The sequence below is a fragment of the Mastigoproctus giganteus genome, chromosome 2 (genome assembly GCF_048544385.1).
Source record: "Mastigoproctus giganteus isolate SK-2022 chromosome 2, ASM4854438v1, whole genome shotgun sequence".
In the NCBI taxonomy this organism is placed as follows: Eukaryota; Metazoa; Arthropoda; class Arachnida; order Uropygi; family Thelyphonidae; genus Mastigoproctus; species Mastigoproctus giganteus.
In genome coordinates, this window is record NC_143576.1 from 225,846,503 (window position 1) to 225,866,509 (window position 20,007).

The 20,007-nt window shown below is 36.0% G+C and overlaps 1 protein-coding gene across 3 annotated transcripts in view; it reads left to right on the forward strand.

The window, feature by feature from the left end:
- Positions 1 to 1,738: 1,738 nt before the first annotated feature.
- mon2 (Mon2 homolog, regulator of endosome-to-Golgi trafficking) overlaps positions 1,739 to 20,007 on the forward strand; it is a 273,966-nt gene continuing 255,697 nt past the window's right edge. For 2 of the 3 annotated variants that reach the window (XR_016548096.1, XM_090389771.1), the window contains exons 1-2: positions 1,739 to 1,849; positions 12,928 to 12,991. Coding sequence is in view for 2 of the 3 variants with exons in the window: in XM_090389771.1 (XP_090245897.1) it covers positions 1,739 to 1,849; positions 12,928 to 12,991 (175 nt within the window). In the remaining variant the exon portion in view is untranslated. The remainder of the gene's footprint in view (positions 1,850 to 12,927; positions 12,992 to 20,007) is intronic. The other variant, XM_090389772.1, reaches the window with a different exon arrangement.

The window sequence follows — 20,007 nt, forward strand, 5'->3', positions numbered from 1 at the left end:
ATTTTTAAAGATATTTTTTAAAAGGGTTGATAAATATTCTAGAATAATACAGGGTGTCTATAAATTATTCACCTGATTATGAAGCTTGATTAAAATTTTATTGTAATAGGTATTGTAAAACAATTTGCTGTGCTTAATAAAGTAACTCAAAGAATTTCTTATCACATAACTGTGCTTTGGTAAAGTTCCATGTGGACACGTTTGGTATCACATAGATTGTCAAGATGGTAACTGATTTTATTCTAAGTGTTTTGAAGCATCTTTTGAGAAATGGAAGTCACTGCCTGTTCAATCTGGTCTTTTAACTGACATTAACTTTTTTTGCATAACCTTGTCCTTTACATAGCCCCACACAAAAAAATCCACAGATGTGATAACTCGGGAATGAGGAGGCCATGGAATGGGACCGTCGTGGCCGATCCATTGGTTAGGAAATTTTCTATTGAGGAAATTGTGCACATGCAAGCTCCAGTGTTGTGCTCCATTTTTCTGAGCGAACACATATGGCTGCATATCTTCCAGCTGAAGTGCAGCATTACAATTCAAGCATATCTATGTAATTTGCAGAGTTCACAATGTTCTCATGGAAGAAAAATGGCCCGATCACCTAGCTGAAAGACAGTACGCATCATATATTTACCTTGGGACCATCATGCTCGTGTTCACAAACTGAGTGGAAATTTTCAGATCCTCAAATGCGAAAATTGTCTGTTTACTTTACTAGACAGATGGGATGTTGCTTCATCACTGAAAACATTTTCCAGAAAGTCTTCATCTAAATGTTGATAATGTGAACAGCGAATTCCTCTTGTTGTGGTTTGTCATGAGGCTTAATTTCCTGGATGATTTGCACTTTGTAAGCACATAGTTTCAATCTCTTGTGAACCACCCTGTTCAATATTGCCCATGGTATTTGCAGCTGCAGGCTTGCCCAGCAGATAGATTTTGTAGGACTTTGGGTAAACACTTCCTGAATTTCCAAAACTTTATCTGCAGATACACTAGGCTTACCTGCTCCTTTCTAGTATAGCACACTGCCAGTTTCTTGAAACTCTTTCAGCCATTGCCTCATTGATTGTTCCATAATCTTTCAGGAATTCCCTTTGAAAACATCTCTTTACAATCACTGGAGATTTAGTATCCTATAGCCATAACATGCATGTTGCTTTCTCCTGCACTGTTGCCATTTTAATTCTGTTGTAATGCTTCCTGGGATAAAGGCTGCCAATTGCATGAGAAAAACCTCATTGAGTTGCTTTGATAACTGTAGTAAACCATTTTAAGATATCTATTACAATAAAATTTTTTGGCACCTCCGTAGCCAGGTGGGCAGGAGCAGCAGTGCGTAGCACACGCTTCTTGATTAGACCGGGATTTGAGCCCGTGCCCACCAAATACGGAGGATGCGGAAAGGTCAGGGAATGACCACCACATATCCTTGGAGCAATATGGCCTTAGTTGCTAATGCTCCTAAAATCCAAATAACAAACAAACAATAAAATTTAATCAAGCTTCATAATTAGGTGAATAATTTGTAAACACCCTGTACATCATTTAAATACTTTGGTATTTTTTATTTAATCTTTCAGTTTTTATAATGTTTAATTAAACTGTAATGGTTTTTTGCATCAGTTGAATTTTGAAAATCTGTGTATATATTGTTGATAAATACACTTTTTGGAAAAAAAAGAAGAAAATATCTTTTTTTCTTTTTTTTAGGAAACATTTAGTCCTAATCATGATGACTCATGAAAGAAGCACTTCTGATAAAAAATTACTTGAAAATTTACAAAATGATTTAAGAACATTATCAGGTGAAGCTAAGAAAAAGCATCTTCCTTTAAAAGAGGTGAGCTATGACTGGAGTGAAGTTTTAACTTAAGTATTTCACATGATTTTCTTAATTTAAAGTTCTTTTTCTTTTTATTTTTTTGTTAGTTGTTGGCACATTGGCTTCTGTGGCCATAATGTACCTCCCAAGGTTTTTGCACTACTCTGATCCAAGCCCGAGGCAGGATTCGAACCCACGACCTTTGGGTTGCCAAGCAGGCACTTTACCCACCCAGCTAGCCCGGTCGGCATTTAAAGTTCTCTTATGTATTGTGTTGTATGAGAAATTTTATAAGTAGTCTAATGTAATATTAAAACTTGTTTTAATGTTACATTTTCATTCCTGTTTTTAATTTTTTTTTATTAGACTTCAGTGTATTCATTTTTATTGTATTAATACATTTACCTATCACTGAAATCTGATATAATACCATAATGAATATCATTAATATAAACTTTTAATACCGTTATAAATATCATTAATGAATATAGCAAACAAGGGCTTGACCACAGAATCCAGGCAAATCCTACTCATAACAAATGTTCACTTGGAGTATTATCTTTTTTTAACCACCCTTTATCTTCTATTCCTTTTCACTGTAGCACCTTGGAACTAGGTTCCAATTCTCTTATAATGCCATTCGTATTGAGGTGATCCTGCACTGCATCATACATACTATAATGTGATTTGGAAATGAAAATATAAGGTATATTCAAAAAGTTCCAGAATTTTACTATAAAAGTTTATTGCTTACTAACCTTTATCACCTTCAAAGTACTTTCCTTCTGTATGCATACACACACACTTGCTCCATTGGCCTTTCCAAGCTTTTTGAAACATTCTTTAAAATTGAGTTGTTTTTTTTTTTTTTTTTTTATTGCACATAGGGCTGCTTTGGCATTTTCTTTGATGTCATCCACTGTAGTGAAATAATGACCTCAATGCCCATTTTACAATTTAAGGAACAACAAAAAGTCAGACAGTGCAAGGTTGGGGGAGTAGGGAGGCTGTGCCAGGTTTATTTTTTCACAGCCAAGAACTGCTGAACTTGGTTCTTTGTCATGGTGCAGGTTCTAGCTGTCCTTTCATTTTTGAGAATGTCTTTGCCTCATGTTCTCATGCAAACACATCAAAACCTCATCACAGTAAGCAGCAGTAATGCTTCTTCCCATAGTCAGAATTCATAGTGCCCTTATTGTCAAAACAAATGACCAGCATGAATCTAACATTGGATTTTGTTGCATGAGACTTTTTGGACTGTGTTCTGAAATTTTCAAACAAATTGTGAATTGAATTAATAGTCTCCTCCTTACTTTGAAAATATTTCATGTAAATATTAATGCAAAGAATGTATTCAATTCACGAGGCATCTGATTAGATTTTGATACTTTTCTAGAGTTTGGTTTATTCCTATCTTTTAGTGTTCAGATATGCAAAATGGTCTTTACTGTCTTTTGTAGAATTCTTTGCCAAAACATTCATATAATCTGCTGTAGCTAGTCTCATTTCCTTTGCTAATTTGATCAACGCTATACATAATATTGAGCAGGATTTGTTGATAATTTGTAGTTGTTAAGCAGTTTTCTTTTCTGATACTAATTTCATAATTCTTTTTTAATGTTGAATCATATCTTTTTAAAGGTGTGAAATTTTTTATAGCATCTTAGAATTATAGTAGTAGCGGCAAATGATGCAAGGTAGCAAGAGCCAAAACACACACATGCACACGCCATCCTTACCCTGCAAGAATTTGTCTAGTTCTTCCTTGAGTTTATTCAAACCATCCACTTCTGCAACAACAGATGGAAGTCTATTCCAATAATCAACTACTCGCTGGCTGAAGGCACACTTTTGCACATCTATCCTGCAACCATTCTTCCTCAACTTAAATTTATGCTCCCCCTCATGTGTGCAGCCAAGAGGAAAAATGCCATTCACATTTAGCTTCCTCAATCCATTCAAGACCTTAAACACCTCAATCAGACCACCCCACAGGTGTCTAGTCTCCAGATGCTGCAATTTGCAGAACTGAAGCCTTTCTATGTAAGAGTACCCTTTTGTTCCCTTCACCAAATCTGGTTGCCCTTCTCTTCTTCATTAAGTGAGGCCTCCAGATCTGTATATAGTACTTCAGGTGTGGCTTAACCATGTCTTTGTACAAAGGGATAATCACCTCCTTATCCTTGCTAGAAAAGTTTCTGTATATCATTGACAAAACCCATGAGCTGTCCTGGCAGCACATCTGCACTGCTCAGAGAATTTCATATCTGACTGCACAATTACCCCCAGATATTTTTCATTTTCTACTATCCTGAGTGTAGTTCCTCACAGTTGATAAGTTACTCCAAGGTTACTGCTACCCATGTGCAGTACCTTGCGTTTGTCAATGTTAAACTTCAACTGCCATTTCTCAGCCCATCGACCTAATTTTTCTAAATCTTGTTGCAGTAGCATACTACCATTACCATTGACAACCACTCTGCCAACCTTTGTATGTCTGCGAACTTTTACATTAAGCCTGTTATACTTTAATCAATATTAAGCATTAAGCAAAGTACTGCATATGGGTATAAGTAACTCCAGAGGAATGTACCAACTGTGTGGTACTACACTTAGGATGGTAGAAAATGAAAAAGACCTGGGAGTAATTGTGCAGTCAGATATGAAGTTTTCTGAGCAATGCAGACAGGCTGCAAGAGCAGGCCATGAGGTTTTGTCAATGATATACAGGAATTTTGCTAGCAGGGAAAAGAAGGTGATTGTCCCTTTGTATAAGGCAATGATCAGGCCACACCTTGAGTACTGCGTATAGGTCTGGAGGCCTCATTTTAGGAAGGATGTAGATTTGCTTGAGTGTGGTGTGGTGTGGTGATTTGATTGAGGTGTATAAGGCCTTGAATGTGTTGAGCATGCTGAATTCTGATGGGATTCTTCCACTTCCTCAGATTACGAACCTAAGGGGGCATAAATTCAAATTGAGGAAAGGCAGTTGTAGAATAGATGCACGGAAATTTGCATTTAGCCAGTGGGTGGTTAATTGCTGGAACAAACTTCCGCCTGTCGTTGTGGAAGTTGATAGCTTAAATAAATTCAAGGAGGAACTGGACAAACATTTAGAGGGAATGGTTGTGAGAATTTTTTTTTTTTTTTGGCTGATGCTACATAAGCTCATACACTTGCTTTCTTGCATCACATGCCTCTATTACTATGACTATTACAATATTCTTCCTTCTTCTTTGTCCTCGCCTTCTTCCCACGTTCATATGGGGTCGGCATTCCCTATTAATAGTAATATGACTATTACTAATCATATTAATAGTAATATGACTATTAATAGTTGTATTATTAGTAATATGACTATTACTAATATCATTAATAAATATTTAAAACAACAATGCGCCCAGCTCTGAATCCTGAGAAACTTCAATGATAACATTAGTCTACAAAGAGTAGTGCCCTTTGATAACCACTCTGTCTTAAACATAACCAACCCTTTATCCATAGCAGTAACTTGCCCTTAATGGCACATTGCGCAATTTTATACAGCAGTATTTTATGTGCAACAGTATCAAAATCTTTCATGAAATCCAAGTATATTAAATCAAAATTATTTTTAGCATCCAGTTCCTTGGTCACTGCCTAATAGTAACCTATCAGATTAGTTAGACAAACCGTCCCATAACAAATTCATGCTGTGACTGCAGTAGGATTGCATTCCTGCCTAGATGGACCTGCATTACTTCTTTAACCAGTGACTCTATTATTTTCACTAGAACAGATGTTAAGCTGATAGGTCTGTAATTAATAATTACTCATGTCACCTTTTGATTCCCCTTTATGAATTAGGAATGCATTTGCACTTCTCCAGTCCATTGGGATCTCCCTTGAATCCAAGGATGCTCTCATAATTATGGCTCATAATTAAGGGTTTGTTCACCTCCTTTGCTACCTCCCTTAATATGATTGGATAGATCCCATGCACCCCAAGTGCCTTTTTTATGTTCACTTCAAAAATTTCTCTTTCACTCTCCTTTCAGTTATCACAAAGTCCTTTAGCTTCCCGTTGAAGTTTGATAAAGTTCTGTCATTCCCTCCCATAAATAATACCTCATATGTGAATGTAGATGCAACATATCTATTCAATTTGTCACACTACCCGAGCAGGGTCATCAACAGTTAACCCATTGACATTAAGTGGCCCAGTGTGAATGAACCCATTCCATCTACTCTTAATATAAGCATAGAAGCCTTTGTTGGTTCTTGGCATTCTTCACGAGAAACTTCTCATAATCTTCCTTAACTTAACCCCCCCTTTGTGACTTGATTACAGACTTATTTATATCTACCATAGGCTTCTGTATCACTTGATAATTTATATGCACTTTTCTTCTCTGCCACAAATCTCAACAGTTCATCTGACATCCATTTAGGTCTGAGCCTTGAACAGTATTTCCTCATTGGTATGAAAAGCCTAGTAGCTTCTTTGATTACTTCCCCTGAATTTGCTGTTGGTAATATCATCAGTTGGTTCGACTGCACAGAATTCAAAAACTGTCTGAGACCACTGTTGTCATCCTTACAAAAGCAAGAGCCTTTACCCATGACATTAGTTATATCTTTAATTAAATTCCACATTAGTACCCTGTACTCAGTGAGTCTTTTACCTGCAAATTCTTAATGCACATAGAATCACTGCTGATTACCAAAACAAGAGCTTTCTCTTGTTTCCCCTCTGACATTCTGCTATAGAAAACAGTCATTGAAGAAATCTACAAATATCTTTCTAGTATGAGAGTGAACAACCCATATACTAGCAAGACATTTGGTGTTGATGAAAACTTTGTCTGTAGTTTGTCCATGGCTATTAAAATTTTCAGAACACTGAATAAAATGTCCAAGAGGACATTTTAGACATGATGAAACACCTTAACCTGGAATAGGATATTGAAGATATGAATGGATTGCTGGCATTTGTATAGAGAAGACCTCATGACCAACAATTTAATTGAGTTGCAGGTTAAAATTCAAATTGAAGTAAGGGATAGTAGTGGTGATAGTTTGAGAAATAGTGCTCATACTGTGTTTTGCTTTTCTGTCTATACTTCCAAGGGGACCATATTGCCCATCCATTGACAGACTTCTTTAGAAGTTACTATGTTAGCCACAAGTCAGCCTAAATTAACTAATATCATTTTTAATTGAATAACATCATTCAGTAGCTGAATCTGTTAGTGATTAAAAACTTGAAGGCATGTTGACCAGTTTCAGAACTATTTGGTTCCATCATCAGACAACGTGTAACCTCAATTTATGACCTTGTGCTGAGCATCTGAACATATGGCCAAGTATGTGTTCAGAAGAAAAACGTTTGATTGAAAATGTAACTTTTGTTATGTGATAATAAAACTCCTATTGGTAGGCAGCATAGTCCCAATGTATTAATCAAATTAAAAAAATGGGGTACCATTCAATGCAGGTATTGAAATGGTTTAAGAAATAATGCTCATGCTGCTTTTCATTTTTCTGTCTATACTGCAGGGAGAGGGGACCATGTTGCCTCTCGTGTGATAGGATTTAGTACATATATGTGCTGCTCAGCATAAGGTTGCTAAGTGAGACTACCTGTTGTCTGATGATGAAACCAAATAGTTTTGAAACCTCTCACAGCAGTGTGTGAGTTTTTAACGAATAATAGTCATCCACTGAGTGATGTTATTTGATTAAAAATTATATTAATTACTCTAGATTTACTTTGGATAGAATAGTTTTTCTAAAGAGATTTTTCTAAACTCTATCACAGGATTGGCAACACAGTCTCCTAGCAATATAGACAGAAAAACTGAATGTAGTGTGTGTTACTTCTGAAATTATTTTAATATTAGCATTGAAATAGTACCTCATATCTTTACTTGATTAATGGTGATGATGAAATCTCCAGTACCACTTCAAAGAGCTAGCTTGAACCTCAAACACATTTAAGAGAAATCATATTTATTCACATATATTTTTGTATTTCATTTAAAAAAAAAATCAAATTATTTTTAGACCTTTGGGAATGTATCTCAGCAAGTTACATAAGTTTATATGCTATTTTTAACATTTGATTAATGTATGGTTTATAAGAACATATTGTATACATTAACTGAGCATTAGGCTGTTGTTGTTGTTTTGGTTTTTAGGAGCATTAGCAACTAAGGCCATATTGCTCCGGGATATGCGGTGGTTATTCCCTGACCTTTCCGCATCCTCCGTGTTTGGTGGTGACGGGCTCGAACCCCGGTCTAATCAAGAAGCGTGTGCTATGCACTGCTGCTCCTTCCCACCTGGCTACGGAGGCACCTGAGCATTAGGCATATATAAGAATTACACACAAGCGTTGCTATTATAATTATATTCTAAGGAGCTAATGGAGTCTACTTTCCATTTCTTTTAATGTGGTGAATAATGGAGTCTGTTTCAGTTTTGTTTCAAGATGGGGGAATAAAATAAAAACAGCCCTTTTGGGGTATTAATGACTCGTCTTCCTTATGCCATTAACTTGGTTTTTATTGAATTACAAGAGGATATAAATTCAAAATTCAAATTGAGGAAGGATGGTTGCACAGTATAGATCTATGAAAATTTGCATCCGGCCAGGAAGTAATTGATTATTGGAACAAACCCCTATCTGGTGGTGTGGAGAGATGGGTAGTTTGAATAAATTCAAGGAAAAACTAGACAAACTGTTAGAGTGGGTGACCAGGTGATGAAGGGAGCTTCTTTTTTTTTTTGTGGCTGATTCGTATAAGTTTGCTTTCTTGCATAATTTGCTAATACTAATATACTACGAAGATAATGAATTCTGAACTGGTATACTTGTAATTGAAACAAATGGATGTCTTGTGTCAGTATGGCAGATCAAAACACTCCCATTCCCATCAGGATGAGCTAAAGTCCTGTAAATTTGATTGGATTAAACTGCAAACAGGAGTTCTGAATGAGTGGTGCAAAAAATTTGAGTGCTCTCATCCTGTTTGAAGGTGGCAGATCAAAATAAAAACATACATAAGGATAGCCTTCGGACAGGAGGGGAATGTGAATACTATTTGCACTGTCATATTAAATTCATATACAAAATGTTATTTAAAATTTGTTTAATACTTTCCTGAAAATAAAAAAAAAAATTGAATTGTGGTTATGATTAAGAAATATGCATGAATTATGAATGATTTTACTTTAAAACAGACACTTTGACCAGGAAATCCTTTCTTTAACTACTGTTTAGCAAATTTTAAACATTTCAAACTTGGATGAGAATATCAGAGATATAAGAAAATGGGCATGGATCGCCTAAAATTCCAGCTTATCAAATTACTTGGTAATATGATTAGCTGGAATATTTTTATTAAAATTGAAACAAGAGTCCAATATGATAACTCCTCCATTTAATACAATTTTGCACTGCACTTTTTCATTATTATACAATTTTTCTATTAGGAAATATATTCACTTATTATAGAATTAATTCAATGTTAGGCAGTTTTTATGAACTCTGCAATGAAACAATTTCTTGTAAGCTGTTGTTTAGTGATTAGTTATACATTAACTAAATGGGAAGCCTTCAGGAACTTAATCTTGGAGGCTACTAGGCTTTTCATTCCAACTAAGAAATACTGTTTAAGGTTCAGGCCTAAATGGATGTCAGATGAATTAATGAGGCTTGTGGCAGAGAAGAAAAATGTATGGGATGCATATAAATCAGGTGACACAGAAGCCTATGGCAGATATAAGCTTGTCTGTAATCAAGTCACAAAGGAGGTTAGGCAGGCAAAGGCAGATTACGAGAAATCTTTGGCAAAGGATGCAAAGAAAAATAGCAAAGAGTTCTTTACTTATGCAAACTCTAGAAGGAAAGGGATAAATCAGATTGGACCACTTAACATAGATGGGTTGACTATTGATGATCATGCTCAGGTAGCTGATAAACTGAATGAGTATTTTGCATCTACATTCACATATGAGTTATTCAATGAGGGGAATGCCAGAAGTTTATCAAACTCTAACAGGGAGCTAAGTGATTTTGTAATAACTGAGAGCAAAGTGGAGGAGAAATTGTTGAAGTTAAACATAAGGAAGGCACCTGGGGTGGACGGGATCTATCCAGTTATATTAAAGGAGGCAGCAAAGGAAGTAAGCAAACCCTTAGCCATAATTATGAGAGCTTCCTTGGACTCAGAGGAGGTCCCCATGGACTGGAGGTGTGCAAATGTATCACCAATTCACAAAGGGGGTTCAAAAGGTGACACAAGTAACTATAGACCTGTTAGTTTAACTTGTGTTCCTGGGAAATTAATGGAGTCACTAGTTAAAGAAGCATTGCAGGATCATCTAGACAAGACTGCAGTAATAGTTAAGACACAGCATGGGTTTGTTAAAGGGAGGTCTTGTCTGACCAGTTTGATTGGATACTATGATGTGGTCACAAAGGGACTGAATGTCAAAAATAATTTTGATATCATATACTTGGATTTCAGGAAAGCTTTTGATACTGTTGCACGTGGAAGACTGCTGTACAAATTGGAGAGGTATGGAATTAAGGGTAAGTTGCTACAATGGATAAAGGGATGGTTGAGTGGGAGATGACAGAGAGTGGTAATCATTGGACACTGCTCTTCGTGGACAAATGTTATTAGTGGAGTTCCCCAGGGTTTGTTGCTGGGCCCATTGTTGTTTTGTGTGTTCATCAATGATATTGATGAAGGTATATCAGGATTAATGTCCAAGTTTGCAGATGATACAAAGGTTGGCAGGGTTGTTAATGACAGTAAAGACAGTATGCTACTCCAACTGGATCTAGATAAGTTTGGCAAATGGGCTGAGAAGTGGCAACTAAAGTTTAACATTGAGAAATGCAAAGTACTGCATATGGGTAGCAATAACCAAGAGAAATGTACCAACTGTGTGGTACTACACTCAGGGAAGTGGAAAATGAAAAAGACCTGGGAGTAATTAATTGTGCAGTCAAATATGAAGTTTGCTGAGCAGTATAGATAGGCTGCCAAGGCAGGTCATATCCCATTGTACAAGGCAATGGTCAGGCCACACCTAAAGTACTGTGTACAGGTCTGGAGGTCTCATTTCAGGAAGGATGTAGAGTTGCTAGAACGAGTACAAAGAAGGGCAACAAGATTGGTGAGGAGAACAAAGGGGTGTCTTACCAAGAAAGGCTTAAATTCTGCAAATTGCAGTGCCTGGAGAGATGTATACAGCCTTGAATGCGTTGAGTAAGCTGAATGCTTGATGGGATTCTTTCTCTTGCTCAGATTAAGAACCTGAGGGGGGGGGGGTATAGATTCAAATTGAGGAAAGACAGTTGTAGAATAGATGTGCGGAAATTTATCTTTAGCCAGCGGGTGCTTGATTGGTGGAACAGACTTCCATCTTTTGTTGTGGAAGGTGATAACCTAAATAAATTTAAGGCTGAGCTGGACAGGCATTTGGAACGAATGGAGGGATGAAATGGGTGGGTTTTTTTTGTTTTTCCTTTGGCTGATGCTGCATAAGCTTTCTTTCTTGCATCGTATGCCAATGCTAATGCTAATCCATACTGAAAACTGTTCTTGAGTGTATGTTTGTTCATGATTTTGCACTCATGAACAAACATACTCAATTGTGTTTGTTTTTGTGTCTACAGAGATGCAACATATATTATTTTAAAGGTCTTTACAAGAAATCATTTTTGATGTGTATTTTAAATAAATATAATAATCTTTAATTATGAAATAATGTAATCACATAATCTCTTTTGTTGCCAAGTTGTGCAATTCAACTGCTTACTGTTGTAATGTGGCAATAGATCTCAATAGGGCGATTATAAGTAGTTTAGCATATTGTTATCTGGTGGATAAATTAATTTCATGCACTGTAGTTGTTTCATACACATGATGAAATTTAACTATGGATGTGTTTTTCACTCCTATTTTTGATATAACAAATAACTTATGTCAACAATTTATGTAGAACTGCTAGAGAAATATTGTTTATAGTCTAATAGCCAATCTTCCTGCCACACTTTCAAGTAATAGTATAATTTACTGCCTTGTATATTACTGTATTAAAAGGATATTAAAGTTATAATCATAGTGCAACAACAGCTCAGTTATCTGTCATCCAGCTATCCGTAAAGCTCATACAACCAGCACATTCAATAAATAATATATTAAAAAAGGATAGTTGTACCACCTATTCACCTAATAAATAACAAAGATACTGTGAATTAAATAATTAAACGTTACAAAAACCCAGTAAATAAAAACAGTAATGTTTAACAACTTTTATATTAAAAATTAATTTTCTTACCAAATTAGCGGTATAAGTATTTAACAGAGACACCTTCTTTGTGGGTTAGTTTCATGAAGAACTAACTTTAAATTAATTTTTTCGAAAAGGATAACTTTCCAGAGCCTATATTAATTTCTTGATTAGATGCAAATAAATAGATAACAGTTATGTTGCATATGATCAATCAATATGTTTTTAGAATAAATCACAAAATCGAAATCATTGGCATTAGAATCCAACCTTTACACACGTAACTCTGTATAAGGTTTGAGCTTGAATTGTGAGATTTGTCAGATACAGAGCGATTTCTATTATGTTAAATAAACAAATTTAAATAAGCAAAAAAAATAATATCTGCTGTGTTCTGCAAAGCTAGTGGTACTTTGGTATCCTAGGTTAGGCTTACTTAAATTTAAATTCATGCAGAGAACACAAAACATACTATACAATATGTGGCATAATATTGAAAAAATAGTCAAATAACTTATTTTAATTCCAATAATATTGCAGTACCATACTATGTAGAGTGTCAGATAATTGGATCTGGTGCCCTATTAAGTGAGTTAGTGTCATATGAAACATCAGATATGTGAAATGTGTTGTTGAAAATTTAATAATTAGGTAATGCTGCACTGAAAAGTGTGATATGAGATTTGAAATGGAACAGCAGTAAATCCAGTTTTCTTTTATAGTTATTCAATTCATTTGAATAAGAATAAATTTTTTTATGCATTAATTTATATTTCAAATAAAATTACTGTTTTCATATGTGGTAGGCTGCTGAGTCTGGAATCATCAAGGTGCGCAATGCAGCTACCAAACATGAGGACCTCAGACTTGGTAAGTTTGAAGTAATGTAATTAGAACCATTAAACTGTAATGTGATATATAGTTTGGAAAAGACATTATATGGAATAATGTAATGTGCTTTATGTTGAGTAAAAGTCCACATGCCAGTTTCATGAAAATTTAATTTATTGCAGGATTAATCTAGTAATACATCACTATCAAGGACATTAATACTAAATTTGATGTCAAATTTAGTCCAAAAATGCGAAATTCTGTGTTGTTATATGTGATAGAGGAGTGTATCGCCAGATTAGTCCTGCAATAAGTTAAAATTTCACAAAACTCATACTCTTAGTGTTTTCCATATATAATATGTGACATGATAACTTTTTGGGCTTCCTGGGTGTTAGCACTAGAGCAGTTTAATGTAGCTTTGTAAAATATTTCTTATTAATTATATTTTCTTCAGTTATTTATTATTATTGATTTTCCATGAGTATTTATTTATTTAAAGAAAGTTGTCAGTTTTTGATAATAGGGGGTATTCACAAAACTTCAGTATTACAATATTACAGGATTTGAACATGGCTCTTTGTGAATATTTATTTTTTCCATTGTTCAATAGTTAAAATTTTTGTAATGTTTTGTATAAAGAAAACTTCTATTAAAAGCAATTTGAAAGGGAGTTTTTGACCAATATTTATACAAACAAATATTTCTTCTTAATTTTTTATAAATATTTATTTTTTAAATCCAAGATGCCCTGTCTGCAGAGGAGAATGCAGTGTGTACTTAAGAATGTGAACAGTGGAAGAAAGGAAAAAAAAAGATACAAGACTGAACACAATGTAACATATCAATATGCAAAAAAGGGCAATGCAAAAACAAAATACGAATACATCATCATATGTGCAAATCACACAAAGATGGTACAGTATAATTACAAACAAGTATTTGTGTTTGTTAGGCGGGATCCAGGGTTTCCCCTATACACCGCAGTATACTCTAAAAGCATATCGCTGAGCCGGCAGAAAAAAAAAAAAAAAAACTTTTCAAGGAAAGAACAACTAATAAAATGTTTGAACCCGTTACTGTGTGTAAGTGTGTGTTCTGTTGTATGTTGTGTGCCGGCTCCTGGCATTTCGCAGTCTGGGGGCAGAAGCAATTTCCTTCTACCCCCAGACTCCCGTCCCTAGCCACGTGGAGGCAGCCAGGAACTACTATACTTCATACTGATGCAAAACATCAAGAATAAATGGGAAGGACTTAGTAGGAAAATAGTTAGAAGAAAGAAACGGAAGAAATAGGTTAGAAAAGGAAACAGAAGAGGAAAAAAGAATTTCCTCAACACTAGTGGCAAATAATTAAAAACATTTCAACAAATATTGCTTTAAAACTCTTACTATTACAAAATATTATTTATATTTTGTTATATAAAATCTTCCAATTGAAAGCAAAAATAAGTAAGTATATTCAACTACAGTTAAGTTAAATTTGATTCAATAACACCAATTAACTTATTACAACAAAATTCAGCAACTATTGGAACAACACTTAAGTAAATAATTACATTTACCATTTAACTTAATGAATCAACCACCAGCCCGAATGGGGCTGAAATTTACAAAATCTCAATTTCTGAGAAGAGATATACATATATACAAAACTAGAAAACAAACACAGAACAGACTCAGAAACCCAAAAACAAAACCAGGTAATAACTGTAAGTTACAATATAATACAAAAGTTCTAGAAGAGTTAAAACTTTGTTACATATTTACATTTAACTACGAGCTAAGACATCTCATTTACAACAGAAGTACAAGAAGAAAGACTCCACCCCAACCAGGGCAAAACAAAAACTGTGCATTATTGTACCTAAAACACAAGAGTTAGATTCCTAATGGTGTCGATGTTATCTAAGAACTATGTGACATTAAGATTTTCCGACGTTTGAAAACCTTATCCGCAAAAGTTGAAAAAGCCCCAAACAATTCCAAAGAGGAAACCAAAAGAGGAAACTCAGAAACATCAAACACGTTTGTTATTAATTGAAAAGGAAGCCGTAAATCAACATATAAAGGACAGTCTAATATTATGTGTGGAACTGTTTCCAATTCACCACACAAACAGTTTGGAGAGTTAGCAAGACCGAAATGAAAAAGCTTAAAATTAATGCTACCGTGCCCAGAAAGAAGAAAGGTGAGATATAGACCTGGCGTAAACCAGGGAAAGTTATCCCTAGTAAAAATTTCTACTGTAGGTTTAAAACTATAAGTTACTCTTCCTTTTGTATTAAGATTCCAATCCTGTTGCCAGGAATCTTTAAAGAGTGCTGTCAACCTTTTACATTCCTCCTTATAGGTAAGATCCAAATTGTTAGAATACTGGTTCAATTGGACAAGAATACCTCGACTTTTATGGAACATAAGAAAATTTTGAATAACCTCATATTGAATTGGTAATTTCCCAGTTAAAACTAACAGGGCTGGGGTAGAAATGGTTCTGCAAGCATGTGATGTTGCTAAAAGGAAAAAATGTTGCGCTTGTATAAGATACTTTGCAACCATAGTTGTAGTACATTTACGGCCCCAAGCACCAGCAGCATAGACAATAATCGGGATAAAGATGCATCTGTAATATGTTCGAAGCACACTGGATTTTAAACCAGAAGTACATCTTGCTATATGAAGTATTTTGCCAGTGAGGATTTTAATTTTCTTTAGCAAGTATTTCGCATGCTGGACGAAATTGAGCTTATTATCCAGCATGACTCCTAAATATTTGAAAGAAGTTACAAGGCCAATAGAATTATCATTAAGTTTTACGGTTGGTGGTCTGTTAACAGCTAGCCGCCCCTTCAACAGCATCTGCTTTGTCTTTGAGACTGAGACCTCGAGCTTATGCAGTTGGCACCAGCAGTCAAGATCAAGGAGTGCCTCATTGGCACGTTCCTCCAATTCCAACCTGGAATTACCAAGGATGAGAACGACCAAATCATCGGCGTAAGCAACTTTATGTGTATATGGTAGATTTTGAGTGAGCCACCCATCCAGAACAACGGACCAACAAATTGGTCCCAGAACAGAGCCCTGGGGGCAGCCACGAGTAACCTGTCTCTTTACAACTTCAAAGCCAGAGGAGACAACAATGTTACGGTTTGAGAAATAACTTGATATTAACCTGTATAAAGGAATGGAAACCTCGGCCTCCCGAAACCTCGCGAGGACACTTTGCCACCATAAGGTGTCAAAGGCCCCCTTGAAGTCTACAAAGAGACCAAGGACATATTTGCTATTAGAGGCAGCTGTCAAATCAAGGGTGGCATTAATGGCATCCACCGTTGAGTACCCTTTCCGAAAGCCAAATTGATTACGTGCCGAAAGAGAATGATTGTTATAATAAATCTGAAAACGAAGTGAGATTAATTTTTCTAGTACTTTGCTTAAAGCAGGAAGTAAAGCAATAGGCCTATATGAAGTAACCATATTTGCCGGTTTGTCTTGATGTTTTAATAATATTTTCAAATTTGCTACCTTCCAAGAATCAGGAAAACAACCACCAGCCAAACAAGAATTCAATAAGTCACTAATGCAAGTCGGGCAAAGCTTCCAGATTTGCTTCAGTATGGACACCTCCATCAAGTCCAGACCGGGACATTTGCCCGAATTAAGTGAACTGATGGAGTTGTCGATTTCAAAAATGGAAAAAGGTTCCTCAACACTTGAAGCAGAGTAACAAAGATGATTCAATCTTAAGGAAGTCTGCAAAGGACTCTCAGGAACGGTGATATCATCCTTTATTATTTCTTGTAAAATGAGAGTGATGGATTCCTTCCAAGAAAGAGTTTCCGTGAGATCTGGTTTTAGGATTGAAGAATGGATCAGACCAGGGTGAATCTTCTCAGTAACCAGTTTGAACACAAAACCCCAAGGGTCAGAATTTAAGTTTTTTGAAATTAGATCATCCCAAGCTTTTCTCTTACATTTATATATAGTATTGAAATAAGTTCTCCTTGATGTTTTATACTGTTCGTAAAAAGTCTGTATTTCCGCCTGGGGTCTGTGTGAACGCTTAGCCCTTTGAAATTTTCGCCTTGCAGAGCTAAAAGCTTTTCTCAGGTTCGAGAGCTCAGACGTCCACCAAGGGACGGAAGAAGGGGAACGAGAACATTTCTGCAATGTAGAGTCACAAACAAAAGAGAATAACTTCATAAATTCTTCAAGATGGGAATTAGTGTCCAGAGAATTCAGAAAAGCAATACAGGTAGGAGTAAAAGTATCCAAAAATTTTGCATCAAAAAGTGACCAATCTATATTAACTGTTCTATATCTGGGAAAATCAGCTGTGTGTCTGGAAGGGCCCAAGGAAACGTTAAATTTAATGTGGAATACAATGGCATTATGGTCACTACCGGACCACGTGGGCTGAACCGACCAAGAATGAATGTTACTGCCAAAGGCTCTGTTGGTAAGAGTTACATCAACACTGGACTGTCCGGAAGCAGAAACAAAAGTTGGAGGTGAATACGGAATGTTCCAAACCGTTAAACCTTTAGAAAAAATTAACTCCTCAAACAACTCACCCTTAAGATTTGGAGGAAAAGAAGACCAGAGCGACGAAGAAGAATTAGAATCTGTCATAATTAGTAGTTTTTCACCAGCTAAATGCGATAATACGTGGTCCAGATAGATTAAAAAAGGCTCAATTGGCTGTACACCTTGTGAACAACGCATGTACAATGATATAGCATAAAACTTTTCAAACGGACCCTCTATGCAGGCGCAGGCAGCAAAATTAGAACACAAGGTATTAATTTTAGTAACAACCAATGAGGGGTCAGCCACCACCAGAGCTGCCCAAACCATAGCCCTGGCATTCCCCCCAGTACCAATATGCTGTATATGAGAAGAGACTATTCGAAACGAAAAAGGAAAGCCTTTAACCAAACCCTTTACTGAATATAATTCTTGTAAACCCATAAACGAAATCTTTTTATCAATTGCAATTTTTGCTAAGTCATTAGTAACCGAAGCTGACCTCTGACAATTGAGTTGTATAACTTTTAGCGAAGGACTAAAAGAAGAATGGAGGATTCTATTGAAAATTAGTTTTTGAGCGAATCAGCTCCTGTGCTTGAATAAATTCCGGGCAGCTAAGATCCCTATAAGAGTGTTTACTATCCTTTCTCCTCACCTTACAGTTAACGCAGCAAGGGGGGGAGTCTTTCTTAGTACAATTGTCAAATTGGTGACCTTGATCACCGCAGTGACCACATACATTAGCAGTTTGTTGACAAGTTTTTGCGGAATGACCATATCCTAAACAACGAAAACAGCGCGAAACAATGGTAAAGTCCTTTACACTGTGGGCTGTCCAGCCCAAGAAAACTGTACAATCCGAACTCAATAAGCAGTGTCTCATTTTCGGGGAAACCTCAAACTAAATGACAAGTATTTTTATTTTTCGAGCCAAACCTGAATCTTACTTTAGTATTTGTTTCAAAATCCTTTTTATCAATTTTATTACAGAGATTTTTCTCAAACAAGTCATCCAAAAAGTCCTCATCTGAGGAATCCCCAGGGATGTCAAAAACTACCAAGGTTGGGTTTAACTTCTTAGGATGTTCTATGTGAAGATCGCAGTCTGCAAATTTACCACAATTCTCCAAAGTACGGAGATCATTCTCAGTAGCAGTCTCTATTACTATCCCTTTCTCCCTTAGCTTTCGCACTGATTTAATCTTAACCTTCTTTAACTCTTGCTTAAAATCCGAAGAAAGGAGTTGTTTTACATCTTCGCTTGACGTTACCGTACTGTTTACGCCAGCTTTGACGAAGAGAACGTGTTTCGATTGAGCACCCGAAGGTGGAGGGGCTAGAGCTGGACCAGTTTGAGGTCTTAAATTAGTAGTAGTTACTGTAGCAAACGTGGATGCTGTCGAGGGGTCTGAGGAAACAGACAAGGGTTTGGAGATTTCATCCAATTGCTGCGTCAGCGTATCCAATTTTATTTGGATATCCTTCAATTGGTTATCTTTAGCCAGCAAGCTGGCAGAAACATCCTCAAATTTAGTCAAGAAGTCTTCCGCAGTTGCAAGTTTTGTACGAAGTTCTGTGATTTGGAAATCCTTTGATGTTAATAGTTCCTTCAAATAAATATTATCTGTAGCTGCAACCTGCAAAGAAGCAATCTCCTCCTTAAGCTTTGAAGTCGTCTCAACGTCTTTGGCAGCGAAGTCGTTGAAAAATTTCTTCTGTTCCTCCAAAGCAAAGGCCAACTTCTGAATTATCTCCTCCACACCATTCCAAAGTTGCCAAGATGATGTAATAAACTTAGATGGAATGCCCTTATACGAAACTTCAGAAAACTGATTCTTATAAAAGTTAAAGGCTGAAATCAATTCAGAAGGATTACTAATGTCCACAATCAAGTTCTTGAGACTCTTAGACTGAGACTCATTCAAAGCCAGAGGGCCTTCAACTTTAGAAGGAGTACTGGTAAGAATCGAACCAATGGGTCCAAACTTCTGTGTAAGAGAACTGTCCAACACTGAAATGTTCAATAGTTGGGGACACTTACCTGTATTATCATCACGAGAAGTACTTGAGCTGGTGGAGCTATCCATTTTGAATGTAATTGTACCTAAAGTTTGATAATGAATAGTTCTGTTTCTACTCACCAGGGGGCGTTCAGAAAATTCACAAAAATAAGTATTTTTATTCTGAATTACCACACCAAAAATGAGCAGGATCCGCCCAAAAGGTATCGAGAAAAGGGCGATTTAAGTTTAAAAAATAACAGCCCAAACCAGCCCAAAAATAATATTGAAGGCAGGTTTGAGCAAACAAGACAATTATGCTTATATCTCAGTCCCTAATAAGCCAAAACCCCCAAAACTTTATGGAGGGGGTCTATAGGGCATGAGAAGAAAGTATACTAAAGGGCAAAATATTAGGAGCACCCAAACAAAAGTTACAAAATTTAAAAGACATAGTGATAAAAATGGCAATTCAAGTATACACAATATTTTCAAGGTAACTATTGGTTACCAAAACAAATATATT